The 17395-nt window shown below is 43.0% G+C and overlaps 1 protein-coding gene across 1 annotated transcript in view; it reads right to left on the bottom strand.

The window, feature by feature from the left end:
- LOC140211238 (mitogen-activated protein kinase 14A) overlaps positions 1 to 9327 on the bottom strand; it is a 33321-nt gene extending 23994 nt beyond the window's left edge. Inside the window, exons 1-3 of the mRNA XM_072280879.1 lie at positions 9126 to 9327; positions 2977 to 3106; positions 2814 to 2872 (exon numbers count right to left, since the gene is read on the bottom strand). Coding sequence (XP_072136980.1) covers positions 2814 to 2872; positions 2977 to 3106; positions 9126 to 9244 — 308 coding nt within the window. The 5' untranslated portion in view covers positions 9245 to 9327. The remainder of the gene's footprint in view (positions 1 to 2813; positions 2873 to 2976; positions 3107 to 9125) is intronic.
- Between the last annotated feature and the right edge of the window lie 8068 nt (positions 9328 to 17395).

The raw sequence follows: 17395 nt of genomic DNA, 5'->3' as shown, positions 1-17395 counted from the left end.
AGATGGCAGAGGAGTGCCAGGGACAGGGTGTGGCATGGGTACATACACTCCCAGCACTGAGATGCCAGGCAAAGTGATGTGATTTCAAACCATTGGTGTATTGATCATTAGGGAATGTCTCTCTGGTACTTCATCGTCCCTCTCCTCTCCCCTCTCCCTTTCCCCAACCATGATTCCCCTCTCGCTGTCCCCTTCCCACTCTCAGTCCACAATAGAGACCCAAATCAGAATCAGGTTTATCATCACTCACGTATGTCATGAAACTTGTAGCAGTGCAGTACAAAACAAAAAAATCACTACAGTCATGAGGACCCTAATGCGCCTGAGACTTTTGCACAGTACTGTATTATTATTGTATATTATCATACATTTATGTATAGTCCCAAATTCTTCCCTGTCGTAGCTGATCTGAAACAAGATGGAAGAATGGTGTGCATCTCTGTAACTCTCATTACCAAAAGAAAACACTCCCAATTGCCTTCTTCAAGATAAGATTTAAAAAAAAAACAAGTTGTAATATTTAACCCTGGTGGACACTGAACTTTCTTTAACTGGTTACCTTGCTCTGCAGCTATCTCCAAGCTTCCCTGTCATGTAAAATCCAATTGCCCATGGAAGTTAGTATTGATTCTCTGTCCACCTCTCTTTTCTGGAGTGGATTCCAAGTCACAAGCAGAGATTAAATGATTCTAATAATTTCTCTGCTTCTTTTGCCAATGACCCAGAGGGTAGGGAATCTGTAGAAGTTGTTGCCACAGACAGCTGTGACCTAATCAAAGAATCTATTAAAGAACCTATGGGGAGAAGGCAGGAGAATGGGATTAAGAGGGTTAATAAATCAGCCATGATGGAATGACAGAGGAGAATTGATGGGCTGAAAAACTTAATTCTGCTCCAATGTCTTATGGGCCCCACAGCGATCTCCTCTGACTATTTTCTTGATCCCAGAACTGTCGGGCTTGTACAGGCAGGCATCTCCCAGTCTCCACCCAGCTATCAGGAATCACTTGGCACTCATTTCCTCTTCATCACCTGCAGCCTATTTAGCCCAGCTATCATCCGCAATCCTTGTTCACTTGTACGAACCAACCAGCTGCTCCTAGCCTTCAGTTACCTTGTTACCTGTGAGTTTAGTATCTGTTGTGTCTTGTTTTGTGGCTCTTTGTGGCTTGTTGTTTATGCAGTATATTATTAAAGTTATTTTCCTATTTCTGCTGCTCTGCTTTGAGGTCAACCCTCCTCTACATTTCCTGATAGGAATAGTCTTTCCTGCTTCATTCTGTGAAAGTTCCTGAGAGTTTCAAATACACATTAAGTTTTGCCTTTACTGTTTAAATGCTTGGCAGTTCAGTTACTCTGGAGAGAGAACCAGAGGTTACTTTTCAGGTCAATGATTACTTATCAGGATTCAGTTACATTGAGGCCAAATCATTGAGTATTAGTTTAAGCAGAGGTTGATAGGTTTTTGGTTAGTTATGGTGTCAAAGGTTATGGGGAGAAGGCAGGAGCATGGTATGGAGAGGGCTAAGATACACAAGGAGCCAAGTGGCCTAATTCTGCTCCTATGTCTTATATTCTTACATTGTTATGAACCAAGAATATTGTGATGATTATACTCAGAGTGGCACTTAGGAAGGGAATCACAGTGCGGACAGTACTAGAAGTCAGGTACCTAACCTTGCTGAGCTGTGTCCAGAGCTGGATGCAGTTTGTTCTGTAACGAGGGACCAGATGCAGCTTGAAGCAGCCAGACCTTTAGGAGGACAGTGTGCCAGATATGAACTGCATCAGGTTCCTTGGCTCATTGAGTCTTAGAGTCAAATACAATGGAAATAAGTCTTTCAATCCTCCAAGTCCACTCCCACCACCAAGTACCCATTTGCACTAATCCCAATTTATTCTTCCTATGTCCCCTCAACTCTACCATTCCACTGCACACTACAGGCAATTTACAACTAATCTATAACAGCAGGAAGGGCACAAAGGATCAGCCTCAGGGTACAGATTACATCAATGACAACTCTGCCACTGTCTGCATAGATGAGCAGTTCCTAGTTCTGTTTCAGAGCAAGAGAAGGAGAATGGCAACTGTCTCTCCAAGGTGTGTAGCCAAAGTAGCTGCACTCCCTGCTACCACAAGGATCACTGGGGAGGTGGTAGGTAAGCAGTGATAACCAGTCCCAAACTTATACAAGCCAAGAGATGAATGTAGAAAGTGTGTGTATGTGTACCTACACCTACCTGTGTACAGACACTCCTGTGCCTCGCGTCACTTTATGGGCATAGTCAATCTATGTATATGAGCTATCTTGTGTATTTGTATTTATTGTGTTTCTTCAATATTATGTTCTTTATCTTGCGTTTTTTTTTATGTGCTGCATCAGATCCGGAGTAACAATTATTTCACTCTGCTTTATACTTGTGTACTGGAAATAACATTAAATCTTGAATCGTGTGTGTGCATGAGTCTGTGTGTATGTGCCTGCAAATGTGTGGAAGAGTGAGGGCAAGATGGAGGTGTAGCAACCTCATTGGGTTGAGAGGGAAATAAAGGGGAGAATTCCAAATTAAATTATTTGGGAAGGAGAGAACTTAATGGACATTACAAACAACTGAAACAGTCAGGCACCTGGAAGCTGCACAAAGCTGCTGTGCAAGAGGAATGGAATTCAGAGGACTGGTGAAGAATGCAGTTGGAGGGATTGGGCCAGGAGATAGCAGACGCTTATGGTGCTCTGCAGGTTGGTGCATGTCACTGAGGAATCTAAAACATCGCAAATGTAAGAAGAGATAAACATTAATCGTGTACTCACAAGGTCTGGAATGTCTGTAAATAGTCTTCAGGTGAAAACACATTCAGCAGGCAAATCACCTGCAAAGGCAAAAGGGCTGGCAATAATCAGACTAGAAACAAGAACAAACTGTATTTATATTAATGTTCAGAATTTTTGTTAATGCTGGTGGTGCTTCACTCACATTTTCATGTTTGATGTGCTTGAGCAGTCGAAGTTCACGGTATGCTCGTTTGGCATGAATTAAAGACTGGAAGGGCCGGTACAACTTCTTCACAGCCACTTTCTCTCCGGTCCTCTGATCAATCGCTGAACTGCACAAGAGGCAGCATGTTAGACTTGTTGGCACACGAGGGAACTAGGTCTGACGGAGAGAGTGTTGACTTCAGGTGTCAGATGCTATCAAGAGGTAAAAGCAGGCAGAAACTTTCCACTGCTGTGTCCAAACCTAATTTTAGGTTTAAACCCTTATCAGAAGGGTTTAATAGCAACTATTTATGATATGATTATGAAAATACAGCCAGGTATAGCTGATAAAATTAAGAATGAATGGGAAAGGGAACTTCAACTTCTCTTACCTATAGAGAAATGGGAGAAAATTTTCCAATTAGTTAACTTTTCCTCTATACGTGCTAAACATGCATTGATACAATTTAAGGTTGTACATGTCTAAAGATAAACTAGCTCGTTTTTACTCTCACAAGTCCTGTCTGTGATAGATGTCACTCTGAGGTGGCTTCTTTGACTCGTGTTCTGGTCTTGCCCTCTTTTGGAAAAATATTGGAAAGATATTTTTGATACTATTTCAACAGTTTTACGTATTGATTTACAACCTCATCCTATTACCACAATTTTTGGTTTACCAATGATGGAACATAGTTATTTATTTTCTTCGGCTCAGCAGATCATTCCATTTGTTACATTAATGGCTAGAAGATCCATTTTATTGAATTGGAAAGAGATTAATCCTCCTACTACATTTCAATGGTTTTCCCAAACTATATCTTGTTTAAATTTAGAAAAAATCAGAAGCGTCACTTTTGATCCTTTGGTTAAATTTGAAGAGACTTGGAGGCCATTTATTTAACATTTTCATATGATGTAGCTTGACCTTTTCCCAATCCTTTTTATTAACCTTAAATATATGGACAGAGGAGTGGAGTTAATGACATTAATGATTGTATCCGATGTAATATAACAGCTCAGTTTAGTTTTGTTCAGTTCAGTTTAGTTTAGTTTCTGTTTTTTTTTTCTAATTTGGGGTTTTTTTGTTCTTTACATTTTTTTCATTTTTCTTTTTATCATGTTTAATTACATTAAGAGTTTGGGAGGCTTAGTATACTTGTTATCTGTAGTTTATATTCCCATATGCTAATTACCAATAATGTAATCCCAGTCTCTTTGTACTAGTATTGTTGTTATGTTTATGAATTTGAAAATTAACAAAAAGATAGAAAAAGAAATTTTCCACAGCTTATGAAGTGGCATTAGCACAACCTTGCTGATCTGTGATTCAGACCATAAATCCCTCTGAAACCCTCAGAGAGACAAGATAAACAGAAACCATGACAAAAGCCTTCTTAAAATTTAAGAAGTCAAGTACATGGTTGAGGACTTGAAGACCATTCACCTACAGGGCAGCCAAGAGTCAGTTTATAGAGTCATAGAAACCAACAGCACGGAAGCTGACTCTACAGCCCACCTAACCTGTCACATTGACGTGCACTCGGACTATACCCCTCCTTAAATAGACTCATGTTCGTCCTTAAATAGACTCATGTTCGTCCTTAAATAGACTCATGTTCGACCTGTATTCTCATGATGGGTCATAAAGTTATGAACATTACATTAAGCATAAAAAATAAAGACGGATCAAAAAGCAATGCTTCCTGATAAACCCTATTAATTTTTGCAACTGTGTTGTATTTTATATACAAATCCAAAATGAAAGATTTATTTTAATAAAGATTTATGCCACTATTTGCCAGACTGCAGACACTCTGGCCCAAGACAAAATGTATTTCAAAATATTCAGTGGGTTTGCTCCTCTGACCAGTTCTGTGAGTGCCCAAACTGAAACCATGGTCTTCATAATAAGATTTGAATAGGATTAAGATGGAATGTTGCAATTCCATCGGGCCTTGGTCAGACCTCTCTTGGAGTACAGAAAACAGTTCAGTTTTACGTGCCTGATAAAGTACATAATAAGGGTCTACAGAGAAGACTTGTTGAGGATGGAGAAGACTTCAGAAGTTTAGAAGAGGAAGAGAAAATCTCATCAAAACCCATAGATTTCTTCAATGGTCTTAAAGGATAGATGCTGAGGACTCTGTAAAAGTGGGATGGAATTTCAGAATAGGGGTCAGTCACATAGGACAGAGATGTGGAAAGTGAGCCTTTGAATTCTCTGTCCTATATGACTGTTGAGGCTCAATCATATAGGACAAAGTGATACAGGACTCATTCACCTCGAATTGGCAACAGCATCTCCTCCACAATCTCCACCAGCACAAGTGCACCACAAGGCTGTGTGCTTACCGCGCCCCCCAGCTCTGATCACTTTATACCAATGAAGGTGAGACTAAGCACAGCTCCAATGGCATATTTAAGTTTGCTGACAACACTCCTGTGGAGGGAGATTGAAAATCTGGCTGATAGTGCCCACAACAAAAACCTCTCACTCAATGACCCTAAAACCAAGGAGCTGATAATTGACTTCAGGAGGAGGAAGCCAGAGGTCCATGAGCCTGTCCTCATCAGGGGATCAGAGGAGGAGAAGGTCAGAAACTTCAAATTCCTCAGTGGTATAATTTCAGAACAGGGGTAGGTATGTGTGGTGAAGAGTATATTGACTGTTTGCATCATGAACAGCTGTGGAAACACCAATGCCTTTGAAAGGAAAAGCCTGCAGTATGTAATGGATACGGCCCAGTCCATCACAGATAAAGCCCTCCCCATTTTTCAGAACAGCTACATGCAGCACTGTCACAGGAAAGCAGGATGCATGCATCCACCATCCAGGCTATGCTTTCTTCTCACTGCTACACTCGGGAAGAAGCTACAGGAGCCTTAGGACCCACATCACCAGTTTCAGGAACAGTTATTACCCCTCCCCTCAACCATCAGGTTCTTGAACCAGAGGGGATAACTTCACTCGCCCGTCCCACAACCTATAGCCGCACTTTTAAAGATTCTTCATCTCATGTTCTCTATAATTATTGTTTATTTATTATTATATTTCTCTTTTTTACTTTTTTGTATTTGCACAGTTTATAATCTTTTGGTTATTTGTTGTTTCTTCATCCAGTAGGATGTGGTCTTTCTTTGATTTTATAGTGTTGTATTTATTATGAAAGCCCACAAGCAAATGAATCTCAGGGTTGTGTATGGTGACATAAATGTACTTTGATACTAAATTTACTTTGAACTTTAACTTTATTCAAAACAGGGCTAAATAGATTTTGGGACATGAATAATTATGGGGATAGGGGAGGGAGAGAGATCAAAACACATATGTTAGTAGACAGAAAAAAGAGTAAATTGGTTGATGACATTGGAATTTTAAAAAAATTGACATGTGCTTGTACAAGTTAAATTGATTCTCTCTACTTTCAGCAGTGTTGGAGGACAATCTTTGTCTGGGTTTGAATCCTGGTAAAAAACATTTTTGCTATTGACGCAAACACGAGGAATTCTGCAAATGCTGGAATTTCAAGCAACTCACATCAAAGTTGCTGGTGAACACAGCAGGCCAGGCAGCATCTCTAGGAAGAGTACAGTCGAAGTTTTGGGCCGAGACCCTTCGTCAGGACTAACTGAAGGAAGAGTGGGTAAGAGATTTGAAAGTGGGAGGGGGAGGGGGAGATCCAAAATGATAGGAGAAGACAGGAGGGGAAGGGATGGAGCCAAGAGCTGGACAGGTGATTGGCAAAAGGGATATGAGAGGATCATGGGACAGGAGGTCCAGGAAGAAAGAAAAGGGGGAGGGGGGAAAAAAGCTCAGAGGACGGGCAAGGGGTATAGTGAGGGACAGAGGGAGAAAAAGGAGAGAGAGAAAAAATATTTATAATAAAGAAGAAATAAATAATGGATGGGGTACGAGGGGGAGGTGGGGCATTAACGGAAGTTAGAGAAGTTGATGTTCATGCCATCAGATTGGAGGCTACCCAGACAGAATATAAGGTGTTGTTCCTCCAACCTGAGTGTGGCTTCATCTTTACAGTAGAGGAGGCAGTGGATAGACATGTCAGAATGGGAATGGGATGTGGAATTAAAATGTGTGGCCACTGGGAGATCCTGCTTTCTCTGGCGGACAGAGCGTAGGTGTCCAGCAAAATCATCTCCCAGCCTGCGTCGGGTCTCGCCAATATACAGAAGGCCACATCGGGAGCACCGGACGCAGTATATCACCCCAGCCGACTCACAGGTGAAGTGTCGCCTCACCTGGAAGGACTGTTTGGGGCCCTGAATGGTGGTAAGGGAGGAAGTGTAAGGGCATGTGTAGCACTTGTTCCGCTTACAAGGATAGGTGCCAGAAGGGAGATCAGTGGGGAGGGATGGGAGGGACGAATGGACAAAGGAGTCGCATAGGGAGTGATCCCTGCGGAAAGCAGAGAGAGTGGGGGAGGGAAAGATGTGCTTAGTGGTGGGATCCCATTGGAGGTGGCGGAAGTTACGGAGAATTATATGTTGGACCCGGAGGCTGGTGGGGTGGTAGGTGAGGACCAGGGGAACCCTATTCCTAATTGGGTGGCAGGAGGATGGAGTGAGAGCAGATGTGTGTGAAATGGGGGAGATGCATTTGAGAGCAGAGTTGATGGTGGAGGAAGGGAAGCCCCTTTCTTTAAAAAAGGAGTCACTTGAGAAAAACACAAAAAACTCTAACCAATTAATGACTCATTAAACAACAATTAACCAATTCTGGTGCTGTTAAAAACCTGGGAATGCAGTGCTCTCCAGTGCTTCCAGAATTTTCTGTTTCTATCAAGATTTGGATAAGAACTTGGAACTATTGGTAGTCAAATTGAATCAGTGCAAAACTACAAAGTAGTTGTGAGGTTTATTGGAGGTGCTGAGTTCTAGTGACCAAGATGACTTCCTCCTCTGTATTCAGGCAATGACCTCCATTTCCCAGTAATCCCAAGAAAGAGCAGACAGATTTTAGTAGTGGATGAGACAGACTGTTTAATGGGTTCTGATCATCTCCACATACCAACTATCCTTTGAAATGCACACCATGTTTAACTAGAGAGGTATAATGTGTTTATTGAGCAACACACACAAAATGCTGGAGGAAATCCACAGGTCAGGCAAAGAAAATGATAAAAAGTCAATGTTTTGGAGTGAGACCCTTCATCAGGACTGGAAAGGAAGGGGAAAGAATCCAGAATAAAAAGGCAGGGTGATGGGAAGGAGGAGAGCTCAAAGGTGATAGGTGAAGCCAGGTGGGTGGGAAAGGTAAATGGCTGGCTTGTAGGAATCTCATAGGAGAGGAGAGTGGACCACAGGAGAAAAGGAAGAGGGGACCCATGGGGAGGTGACAGGCCAGTAAGAAGTAAGAGGCTAGAGTGGGGAATAGAAGAAGAGGGAAGGGAGGAACTCAATAAGCAGAGTTTGTTTTACCTTGTATGGAAACTCTACTTAGAGAAGCAGAATACTTTTAAAGTCTTAATAATAGTTGTAGTTGTTGATTTGTTGGAAGTCTGGAGTAATAAATTTTAAGTAACACACAAAATGCTGGAGGAACTTAGCAGGTCAGGCAGTAACTATAGAAATTAATAAGCAATCGACGTTTTGGGCAGAGACCCTTCTTCAGGGCTGGAAAGGAAGGGGGAAGAGACCAGAATAAAAAAAAATGTGGGAAGGAAGACAAGCTGGAAGGTAACAGGTGAAGCAGGTGAGGGGAGAGGTAGGTGGGTGGAGGGGGAATGAAGTGAGAAAATGGGAGGTGATAGGTAAAGGGCTAATACAACCCTACACAAACCCCTTTCACAACCGTTTTCCCCCAACAAGCCCATTAAACGCATCACCTCCCTCCCGCCTCCACCCCCGCCCCAACACTGCTAAAATTCTGAGCAAATTCCTTCAACTCCCACTGCCTGAACTTTCTGTATACGTATGTTTTTTAAAAAAAATCTTACCAATAGTTTCCCAGCGGCACACTTGGCGCCGGTTTACAATTAACCATCCCTCGTGACTCTTATGTCAATAACAGGCTCTCGGAAGGACAAACGGAGACTGACCCTAAGTCCGAGAATCAACAGCGCCGTTCCGTCCCGTGGGGGCAATACCAGTGCGCGCAGGTGAGGTCTGCCGCGGTGCCCTAACACTTACCACACGGTCCCGTACGCCCCTGACCCTATCGGTTTCAGATCGGTGTATCTGACCAGCACTTCCCACACGGTCTTGTTAACTTCTTGCCGATGGAAGCCTTTCCTTACCGGAGTCCCCATTCGCTCTCGTTCAGGTAGAGCAATGCAGACCGCTGGCGAGCTTCGGAAAGACTCCCAGGTGAGGTTTACCTGCCCAGTTTCTCGCGATTGCGCATTCGGACTGGAGCAAACTGCGGACTTCAGTGTTGGTGTGTAATGTGTTGCCTCGGGTCTGTCTCAGTACCATTCCGCTATCAACAGACTTCTAACGTCTTTATTATGAAAGACTCCACAGGCTAGCCCCGGGTAACCAACGAGTTCCCTAAGTCAATTCTGTCCGTACGTGGAGAAATCACTCGATATTATAACCAGAACCTCCACAATAGTCTATAACGATTAGCATCGAAAAAGCTTAAGGCTGATTTAAAGTTTTACAGTCTGGAAGCACGATCCTCCGCGCTGAACAAGCTGCCTATCTGAGCTAGTCCTACTTAGCTTCCCCTGGCCCATGTCCCGGAAAGCCCATCTACATACAGTACTTGTCCAAATGTGTTTCAAATGTTGTAATTATTCCCACCCTACTACTTTGGCAACTTGGTCCATATACCCCAGCAATATTCAGGTGAGAAACCTCCCCTCAGATCCTCATTATATTTCTCACCCTCACTTCTCACCGATGCCTCTCTCTCCCCTACTCTGGTGAAAAGACTGGGACATTCACCTATGCATGCCCCTTGATTTTATACACCCAGTACGGCCATCCCTCTGACCCTGGTGCTCCAGGGGAAGAAATCCGGACTATCCAGTTTCAGATCATAACTGAAGCTTTCCGGTAACATCCTTGTGACTCTTCTCTGTACCTTTCAGGTTTAATGACATCCTTCCTACAGCTAGGCTCCAAATGCATTTTATCAACATCTTCCACAGTTGTAAGGTGATGTCACAACTCTTGTATTCAATGCCTTGACTGATGAGCCAATGAGTACAAGGGTTGGGACATCATGTTACAATTGATCTCCCAATTCTTGTCTTCACCATCTTGTCAACCTTCAGGGAATGATATTCTTGTATTCCTCTTGTCTGTCTGTTCCACAATACTATCCAGGGCTGCACCATTTACTATGCAAGGTTTAGCTTTCCGAAATGCAACACTCCACACTTGACTGAGTTAAATTCAGCACAACATTCTGGGCGAAGGTCCCCTTCTTGTACTGTGTTCTAAATTGCATTTTTTCTTTCTTGCCTCACTGTCCCAGCTGATCCAGATTCTCTTATAATCTTAGATATTTTTATTCAATGTCCAGTATACCACTAATTTTGGTGTCATCTGCAAGTTTTAAAAGATTAATTATTAAAGTGGAGAGAGAGAGAGGGAACTAGATCTGCCATTTGTATGAACAATTGTACATTTGTAGGAATGAACAATTGTATATTTGCTGGATTTTCATAGGGATGTTTATAAGTTGGATGTTCAAACTTGAGGACTGCCTGTAAAATACTTGCATCTCAACACTCACTCATCCAGGCATGTTCTTTGCTGGTCACCATTCTTCCATGCACAATTTTTGAGCAAATCCACAGCTGCTTCATGACCCTTGACTGTAGGTCATAGCCCAGGAAATAAATAAAAACCAAGAATTCTGCAAGTGCTCAGTATGTCAGGCAAAACCTGTGAGTAGAGAACCAGAGTCAATGTTTCTCTTTCCAGAGGTGCTGCCTGACTTGCAGAGTGCTGGGCTTCAGATTTACAGCATGGACAGGGTTTGGATTTTCCTTTGGGATTGAAATGGTTCCCAGTCTAGTGAACGTGTAGATAATTCGATCAATGAATCAATTCAGCCTGCTTTGTAGAGCTCCACGGCTCACTCAGCAGATGGTAAGTCCTGACGAAGGGTCTCAGCCTGAAAGGTCGACTGTACCTCTTCCTAGAGATGCTGCCTGGCCTGCTGCGCTCACCAGCAACTTTGATGTGTGTTGCTTGAATTTCCAGCATCTGCAGAATTCCTGTTGTTAGCAGATGGTAAACTGGGTTTAAGGATGGACATTGGAGTGTTGAGTTGAATGGTGATCGAGCCTGAAATTTTTACTTTCTAGTTCACCAGGTGTACTCTCAGGGAAATCCAAGGGGAAGCAGCAGATGGAGAACTGTTGCATCCCTCTTAGTTGACAAGAACTAAACTATATAACTAAAGCGTGTAAAATGTCAATATTTTATTAAGTGATAGAAGCATTTAAGTACCTCCTACAGGAAAACTGAACTCTAAATTGTGGATTCCTCAAATGTCATTCAATTTACTCTGAAGATGTTAAGCCTCTGTTTATTTGTTTGTGTGTGTGAGAGAGAGAGATCATGAAGAAATAATTTTTCCTTAAATGATACTTAAAAAGCTTGTCAAGGAATGCTGCAAAGTGCAACACCATTTTCAATCTGCCAATTGCCAATTATTTTTCTCTTCAATGTCTTGCATACTTTATGCATAATATAAAGTTTATATGTAATGTCTTGTTGCTGTGACTGTGATACTGCTGTCAGTTTATCATTATGCCTGTACCTCACCATACTGAGCACATGAGAATAAATTCAACTTGACTTCATTGCTTGGATCTGAGCTCACATAATGCCCATGAAATGGGATACTGAGATTGGCTGATCCATTGGGTTGGATAATCATTTGACATTTATGCATTTATTCATTTATATTCATTTTGAATAAATATAGATAAAGATATCATTTGGTTTCAGAGGAAAATAGGCAATCTGATTATATCGCTTTTCATTTAACATGATGCAGTTTCAAGATGTCTTACAAAATTTCTCATACGCTCCATACCAATGTGACAGTGGGATCCAAAACCAAAATATTGCAGATACTGAAAATACGAAATGAAAGAAAATACTCAGCTTGTCATGCAGTGTCAGAAGAGAAACCAAGTCAACATTTCAGGATCTGAGTTCAGGTGCAGGTTATCAACCAATCACAGATGATGCCTGATTTGTTATGTATTTCCAACAGGGTCTGTTTTCTCTAAATTCTAATTGTTCTCTGCATCTTTTCCCTTTCCTGTTGTGACAACATTTAATTTCCTCTCATTACAGGACAAATGGTACATTCCCATAATCTTGTGTAATAAAAGTATCCTTGATTTCTTAATTAAGCCATGGCTTTAGCTTTACATAAGACACCAAGTTGAAGAACAAGGCAGAGAATTCTAAAGAATGACTCAATTTGCTATAAGAAGATGAGTACACAAAATACACTCAATGGCTGCTTTATTAGGCAGAGGAGCAGAAGCTGGTTTGGTCTTTATCAGGCAGAGGAGCAGAACCTGCTTTGGTCTTTATCAGGCAGAGGAGCAGAACCTGCTTTGGTCTTTATCAGGCAGAGGAGCAGAACCTGCTTTGGTCTTTATCAGGCAGAGGAGCAGAACCTGCTTTGGTCTTCATTCGGCAGAGGAGCAGAAGCTGCTTTGGTCTTCATTCGGCAGAGGAGCAGAACCTGCTTTGGTCTTCATTCGGCAGAGGAGCAGAACCTGCTTTGGTCTTCATTCGGCAGAGGAGCAGAACCTGCTTTGGTCTTTATCAGGCAGAGGAGCAGAACCTGCTTTGGTCTTTATCAGGCAGAGGAGCAGAACCTGCTTTGGTCTTTATCAGGCAGAGGAGCAGAACCTGCTTTGGTCTTTATCAGGCAGAGGAGCAGAACCTGCTTTGGTCTTTATCAGGCAGAGGAGCAGAACCTGCTTTGGTCTTTATCAGGCAGAGGAGCAGAACCTGCTTTGGTCTTTATCAGGCAGAGGAGCAGAACCTGCTTTGGTCTTTATCAGGCAGAGGAGCAGAACCTGCTTTGGTCTTTATCAGGCAGAGGAGCAGAACCTGCTTTGGTCTTTATCAGGCAGAGGAGCAGAACCTGCTTTGGTCTTTATCAGGCAGAGGAACAGAGCCTGCTTTGGTCTTTATCAGGCAGAGGAGCAGAGCCTGCTTTGGTCTTTATCAGGCAGAGGAGCAGAGCCTGCTTTGGTCTTTATCAGGCAGAGGAGCAGAGCCTGCTTTGGTCTTTATCAGCCAGAGGAGCAGAGCCTGCTTTGGTCTTTATCAGGCAGAGGAGCAGAACCTGCTTTGGTCTTTATCAGGCAGAGGAGCAGAACCTGCTTTGGTCTTTATCAGGCAGAGGAGCAGAACCTGCTTTGGTCTTTATCAGGCAGAGGAGCAGAACCTGCTTTGGTCTTTATCAGGCAGAGGAGCAGAACCTGCTTTGGTCTTTATCAGGCAGAGGAGCAGAACCTGCTTTGGTCTTTATCAGGCAGAGGAGCAGAACCTGCTTTGGTCTTTATCAGGCAGAGGAGCAGAACCTGCTTTGGTCTTTATCAGGCAGAGGAGCAGAACCTGCTTTGGTCTTTATCAGGCAGAGGAGCAGAACCTGCTTTGGTCCTTATCAGGCAGAGGAGCAGAACCTGCTTTGGTCCTTATCAGGCAGAGGAGCAGAACCTGCTTTGGTCCTTATCAGGCAGAGGAGCAGAACCTGCTTTGGTCCTTATCAGGCAGAGGAGCAGAACCTGCTTTGGTCCTTATCAGGCAGAGGAGCAGAACCTGCTTTGGTCCTTATGCGGCAGAGGAGCAGAAGCTGGTTTGGTCCTTATTCGGCAGAGGAGCAGAAGCTGGTTTGGTCCTTATTCGGCAGAGGAGCAGAAGCTGGTTTGGTCCTTATTCGGCAGAGGAGCAGAAGCTGGTTTGCTCTTTATTCGGCAGAGGAGCAGAAGCTGGTTTGCTCTTTATTCGGCAGAGGAGCAGAAGCTGGTTTGCTCTTTATTCGGCAGAGGAGCAGAAGCTGGTTTGCTCTTTATTCGGCAGAGGAGCAGAAGCTGGTTTGCTCTTTATTCGGCAGAGGAGCAGAAGCTGGTTTGGTCTTTATTCGGCAGAGGAGCAGAAGCTGGTTTGGTCTTTATTTGGCAGAGGAGCAGAAGCTGGTTTGGTCTTTATTAGGCAGAGGAGCAGAAGCTGGTTTGGTCTTTATTAGACAGAGGAGCAGAATTAGGCAGAGGAGCAGAACCTGGTTTGGTCTTTATTAGACAGAGGAGCAGAACCTGTTTTGGTCTTTGTTAGGCAGAGGAGCAGAATCTGGTTTGGTCTTTATTAGATAGAGGAGCAGAACCTGGTTTGGTCTTTAGTAGATAGAGGAGCAGAACCTGGTTTGGTCTTTATTAGATAGAGGAGCAGAACCTAGTTTGGTCTTTATTAGATAGAGGAGTAGAACCTGGTTTGGTCTTCTGCTGCTGTAGCCCATCCACTTCAAAGTTTGATGCATTGTTCATTCAGAGATGCTCTTCTGCACACCACTGCTGAAAGACATGGTTATTTGGGTTACTGTTACCATCCTGCTAGCTTAAATCATTCTGGCCATTATCTTCTGACCTCTCATTAACAAGGTGTTTTCACTCACAAAACAGCTGCTCACTGGACGTTTCACTGGATGTTTTTCACACCATTCTCTGTAAACTCTCGAGACCGTTATCTGTGAAAATCCCAGGAGATCAGCAGTTTCTGAGATACTCAAACCTTCCTGCCTGGCACCAACAATCATTCCACTGACAAAGTCACTTAGATCACATTTCTTCCCTATTCTGATTGCTCTGAATAAGAACTGATCCTCTTGACCATGTCTGCATGCTTTTATGCATTGAGTTACTGCCATATGATTGGCTAATTAGATATCTGCATTAACAAGCTGGTGTACAGATGTACCTAATAAGTGGTTACTAAGTATATAATGTTGGGATGGCTAAATCAAACGGTTAGGTATACAAGTTACTCTGAGCTTTGACGTCTTTGTTTAATGTGCTGATAGATCATACTGTGGTAGTTAATGAAAACACACTCACTGCTTGGGATAATTGAGTGCGATAAATAAATCATGTGGCTAATTCAAATGGATGAATAAAACTTAAGTGGAGTGTTGTAGGATCTCTCGATAGCAGAGAGGTTATATGACACCACTATATTGGCAACGTAGGTAAATTATGGGATCAATGGTCCAGGGTCATGAGGTCAAATTTCACTTTGGTATCAGAGCAATATAAATTCTGTTATTTAAATAAAACTGGAATCAAGGAATAATGGAACCATGCAATAGCGGTAAAATCCATCTTGTTCACAAATGCTGGCCCTACCCAGTCAAGCCTAACGACTCACAGTACTGTTAATCCTTTGAAAGGGCTCAACAAGCAACTCAGTTCAGGGGCGATGAGAGATATTTTATGGACTCTATTCTCTACCTTTGAAGACCTTGACTGTGCGGATGACCTTGCACTACAATCACATACACACCAGCACACGCAAGAGAAAACTCAGTGCCAATGCACCTTTAGTGAACAGACTGGACTCAGGATCCACCAGAGAAAGACTGAGACCGTGACCCTCAATGTAGAGTCTCCTCCTCCCGCCAAGGCGTACGGCATCGACTGACCCAGCACCAGCAGATTCACCGACCCGGGTGGTATCATTCGGCAGGACGGAGGGACCAGACTCCACAAAGCGAGAGATGTCTTCAGATCAATGAGCAACATATGGAGATCGACCAAGTACCCTGTCCACACCAAGGTGAAGCTGTACCAGAACTGTGATCTGCCAGCACTCTTGCACGGGTCAGAATGCTGGCGTATGACAGAGAACAACTGTACCACGCTGCTGTCATTCCACAACAAGAGCCTCCAGAAGGTCATCCGTAGTTTCTGGCCAAGAGAGATCTCCAACTACACCCTACTCCTCAGTGTCACCAAGAAGATATAGCCACAATCATCATGAGGAAAAGTTGGAGATGGATTGGGCACCTGATGAGAAGAGAGACAGCAGTTCATTGGACCCCTCAAGGGTGGGGGACACACAGGAGACCAAAGACAACTTGGCACCGTACCACAGAGGCTGAAACGAACCACACCTGGAGTACGATAGAGAAGATGACCATGGACAGATAGAGATGAAGGACTTTCATTGCTGCCCTAAACTCCAGTAACTAACTCACTAATCTCGGGACAATTTACAATGACCGATTAACCTACTAACCAATACGAATTTGGAACATGGGAGGAAACTGGAGCACTTAGAGGAAACCCACAAGTTCATAGGGAGGACGTACAGATGGTGTGGGAATTGAACTCCGAACTCCGATACCCCAAACTGTAACAGTGTTGCACTAACCACTACTCTACTATGGCCCCCAGGCAATTGTAACACTGCTCTACTATGGCAACCAGGCAATTGTTCTGGCTATTGCAGACAAGGTGTGGCATTGAACAATTTGTGGAGATTTTAGAAAGGGTTTAAAAACTTGGTGAATAACCCACAGAGTACAAGGATTTTGCTTTAGATCAGAGATGAGGAAGAATTTCTTGAGCCAGAGTATGGTGAATCTGTGGAATTCATTCCTACAGGTGACTGTGTAGGCTAAGTATTTGGGTACTGTATATAATGGGTATATTTAAAGCGGAGGTTGATAGATAAGTCGTCAAAGGTTACGGAGAGAAGGCAGGAGAATGGGGTTGAGAGGGTTAATAAATCAACCATGATGGAATGGTGCAGCAGTCTTGATGGACTGAATGCCTAATTCTGCTCCTATGTCTTATGTGCTTATGATCTTAAGAGAGACAATTTTCAAGAGAGATGAGGCGTTTGAAATTCCAGATGCTAGGTCTCAAAGAACTAAAAGTCTGGCTGTCAAAGACCATAAGACATAGGAGAAGAATTAGGCCATTTGGCCCACCGAGTCTGCTCCACCATTTAATCACGACTGATTCTTTTTTCCCCTTCTCAAAGGACTCTTTGCAACTCATGATTCAGTATTATTTTTAATTGCACAGTTTGTCTTTTTTGTATAATTGTTGTTTGTCAGTCTTTGTATATAAATAGTCTTTCATAAAATTCTATTGCGTATCTGTGCGTACCTTGAAAATAAATCTAATTTGAACTTTGAATGTTGGATCTCACAAAAGGCCAGAACGGTGGACTGAGGAACACCTCCATTCCTGCATTTGAATGAGAAAGAGAAGAATTATAAATATTAATAAGGCATTGTTAGGAACCTGTCTCTGTTTTCCACGATTGGAACGTTTAACACTAGAGGGCATGTGTTTAAAATGAGAGCAGATAAATTCAAAGGGGATGTGCAGGGCAAGTTTTTACACAGAGAGCAGTGGATGCCTGGGACGTGCTGCCAGGAGTGGTGGTCGAGGCAAATACATTTA

Source organism: Mobula birostris, chromosome 16, assembly GCF_030028105.1.
Source record: "Mobula birostris isolate sMobBir1 chromosome 16, sMobBir1.hap1, whole genome shotgun sequence".
Lineage (NCBI taxonomy): Eukaryota > Metazoa > Chordata > Chondrichthyes > Myliobatiformes > Myliobatidae > Mobula > Mobula birostris.
The sequence above is the reverse complement of the archived record's forward strand: the minus strand, read 5'-3'. Positions and strand labels throughout refer to the sequence as shown.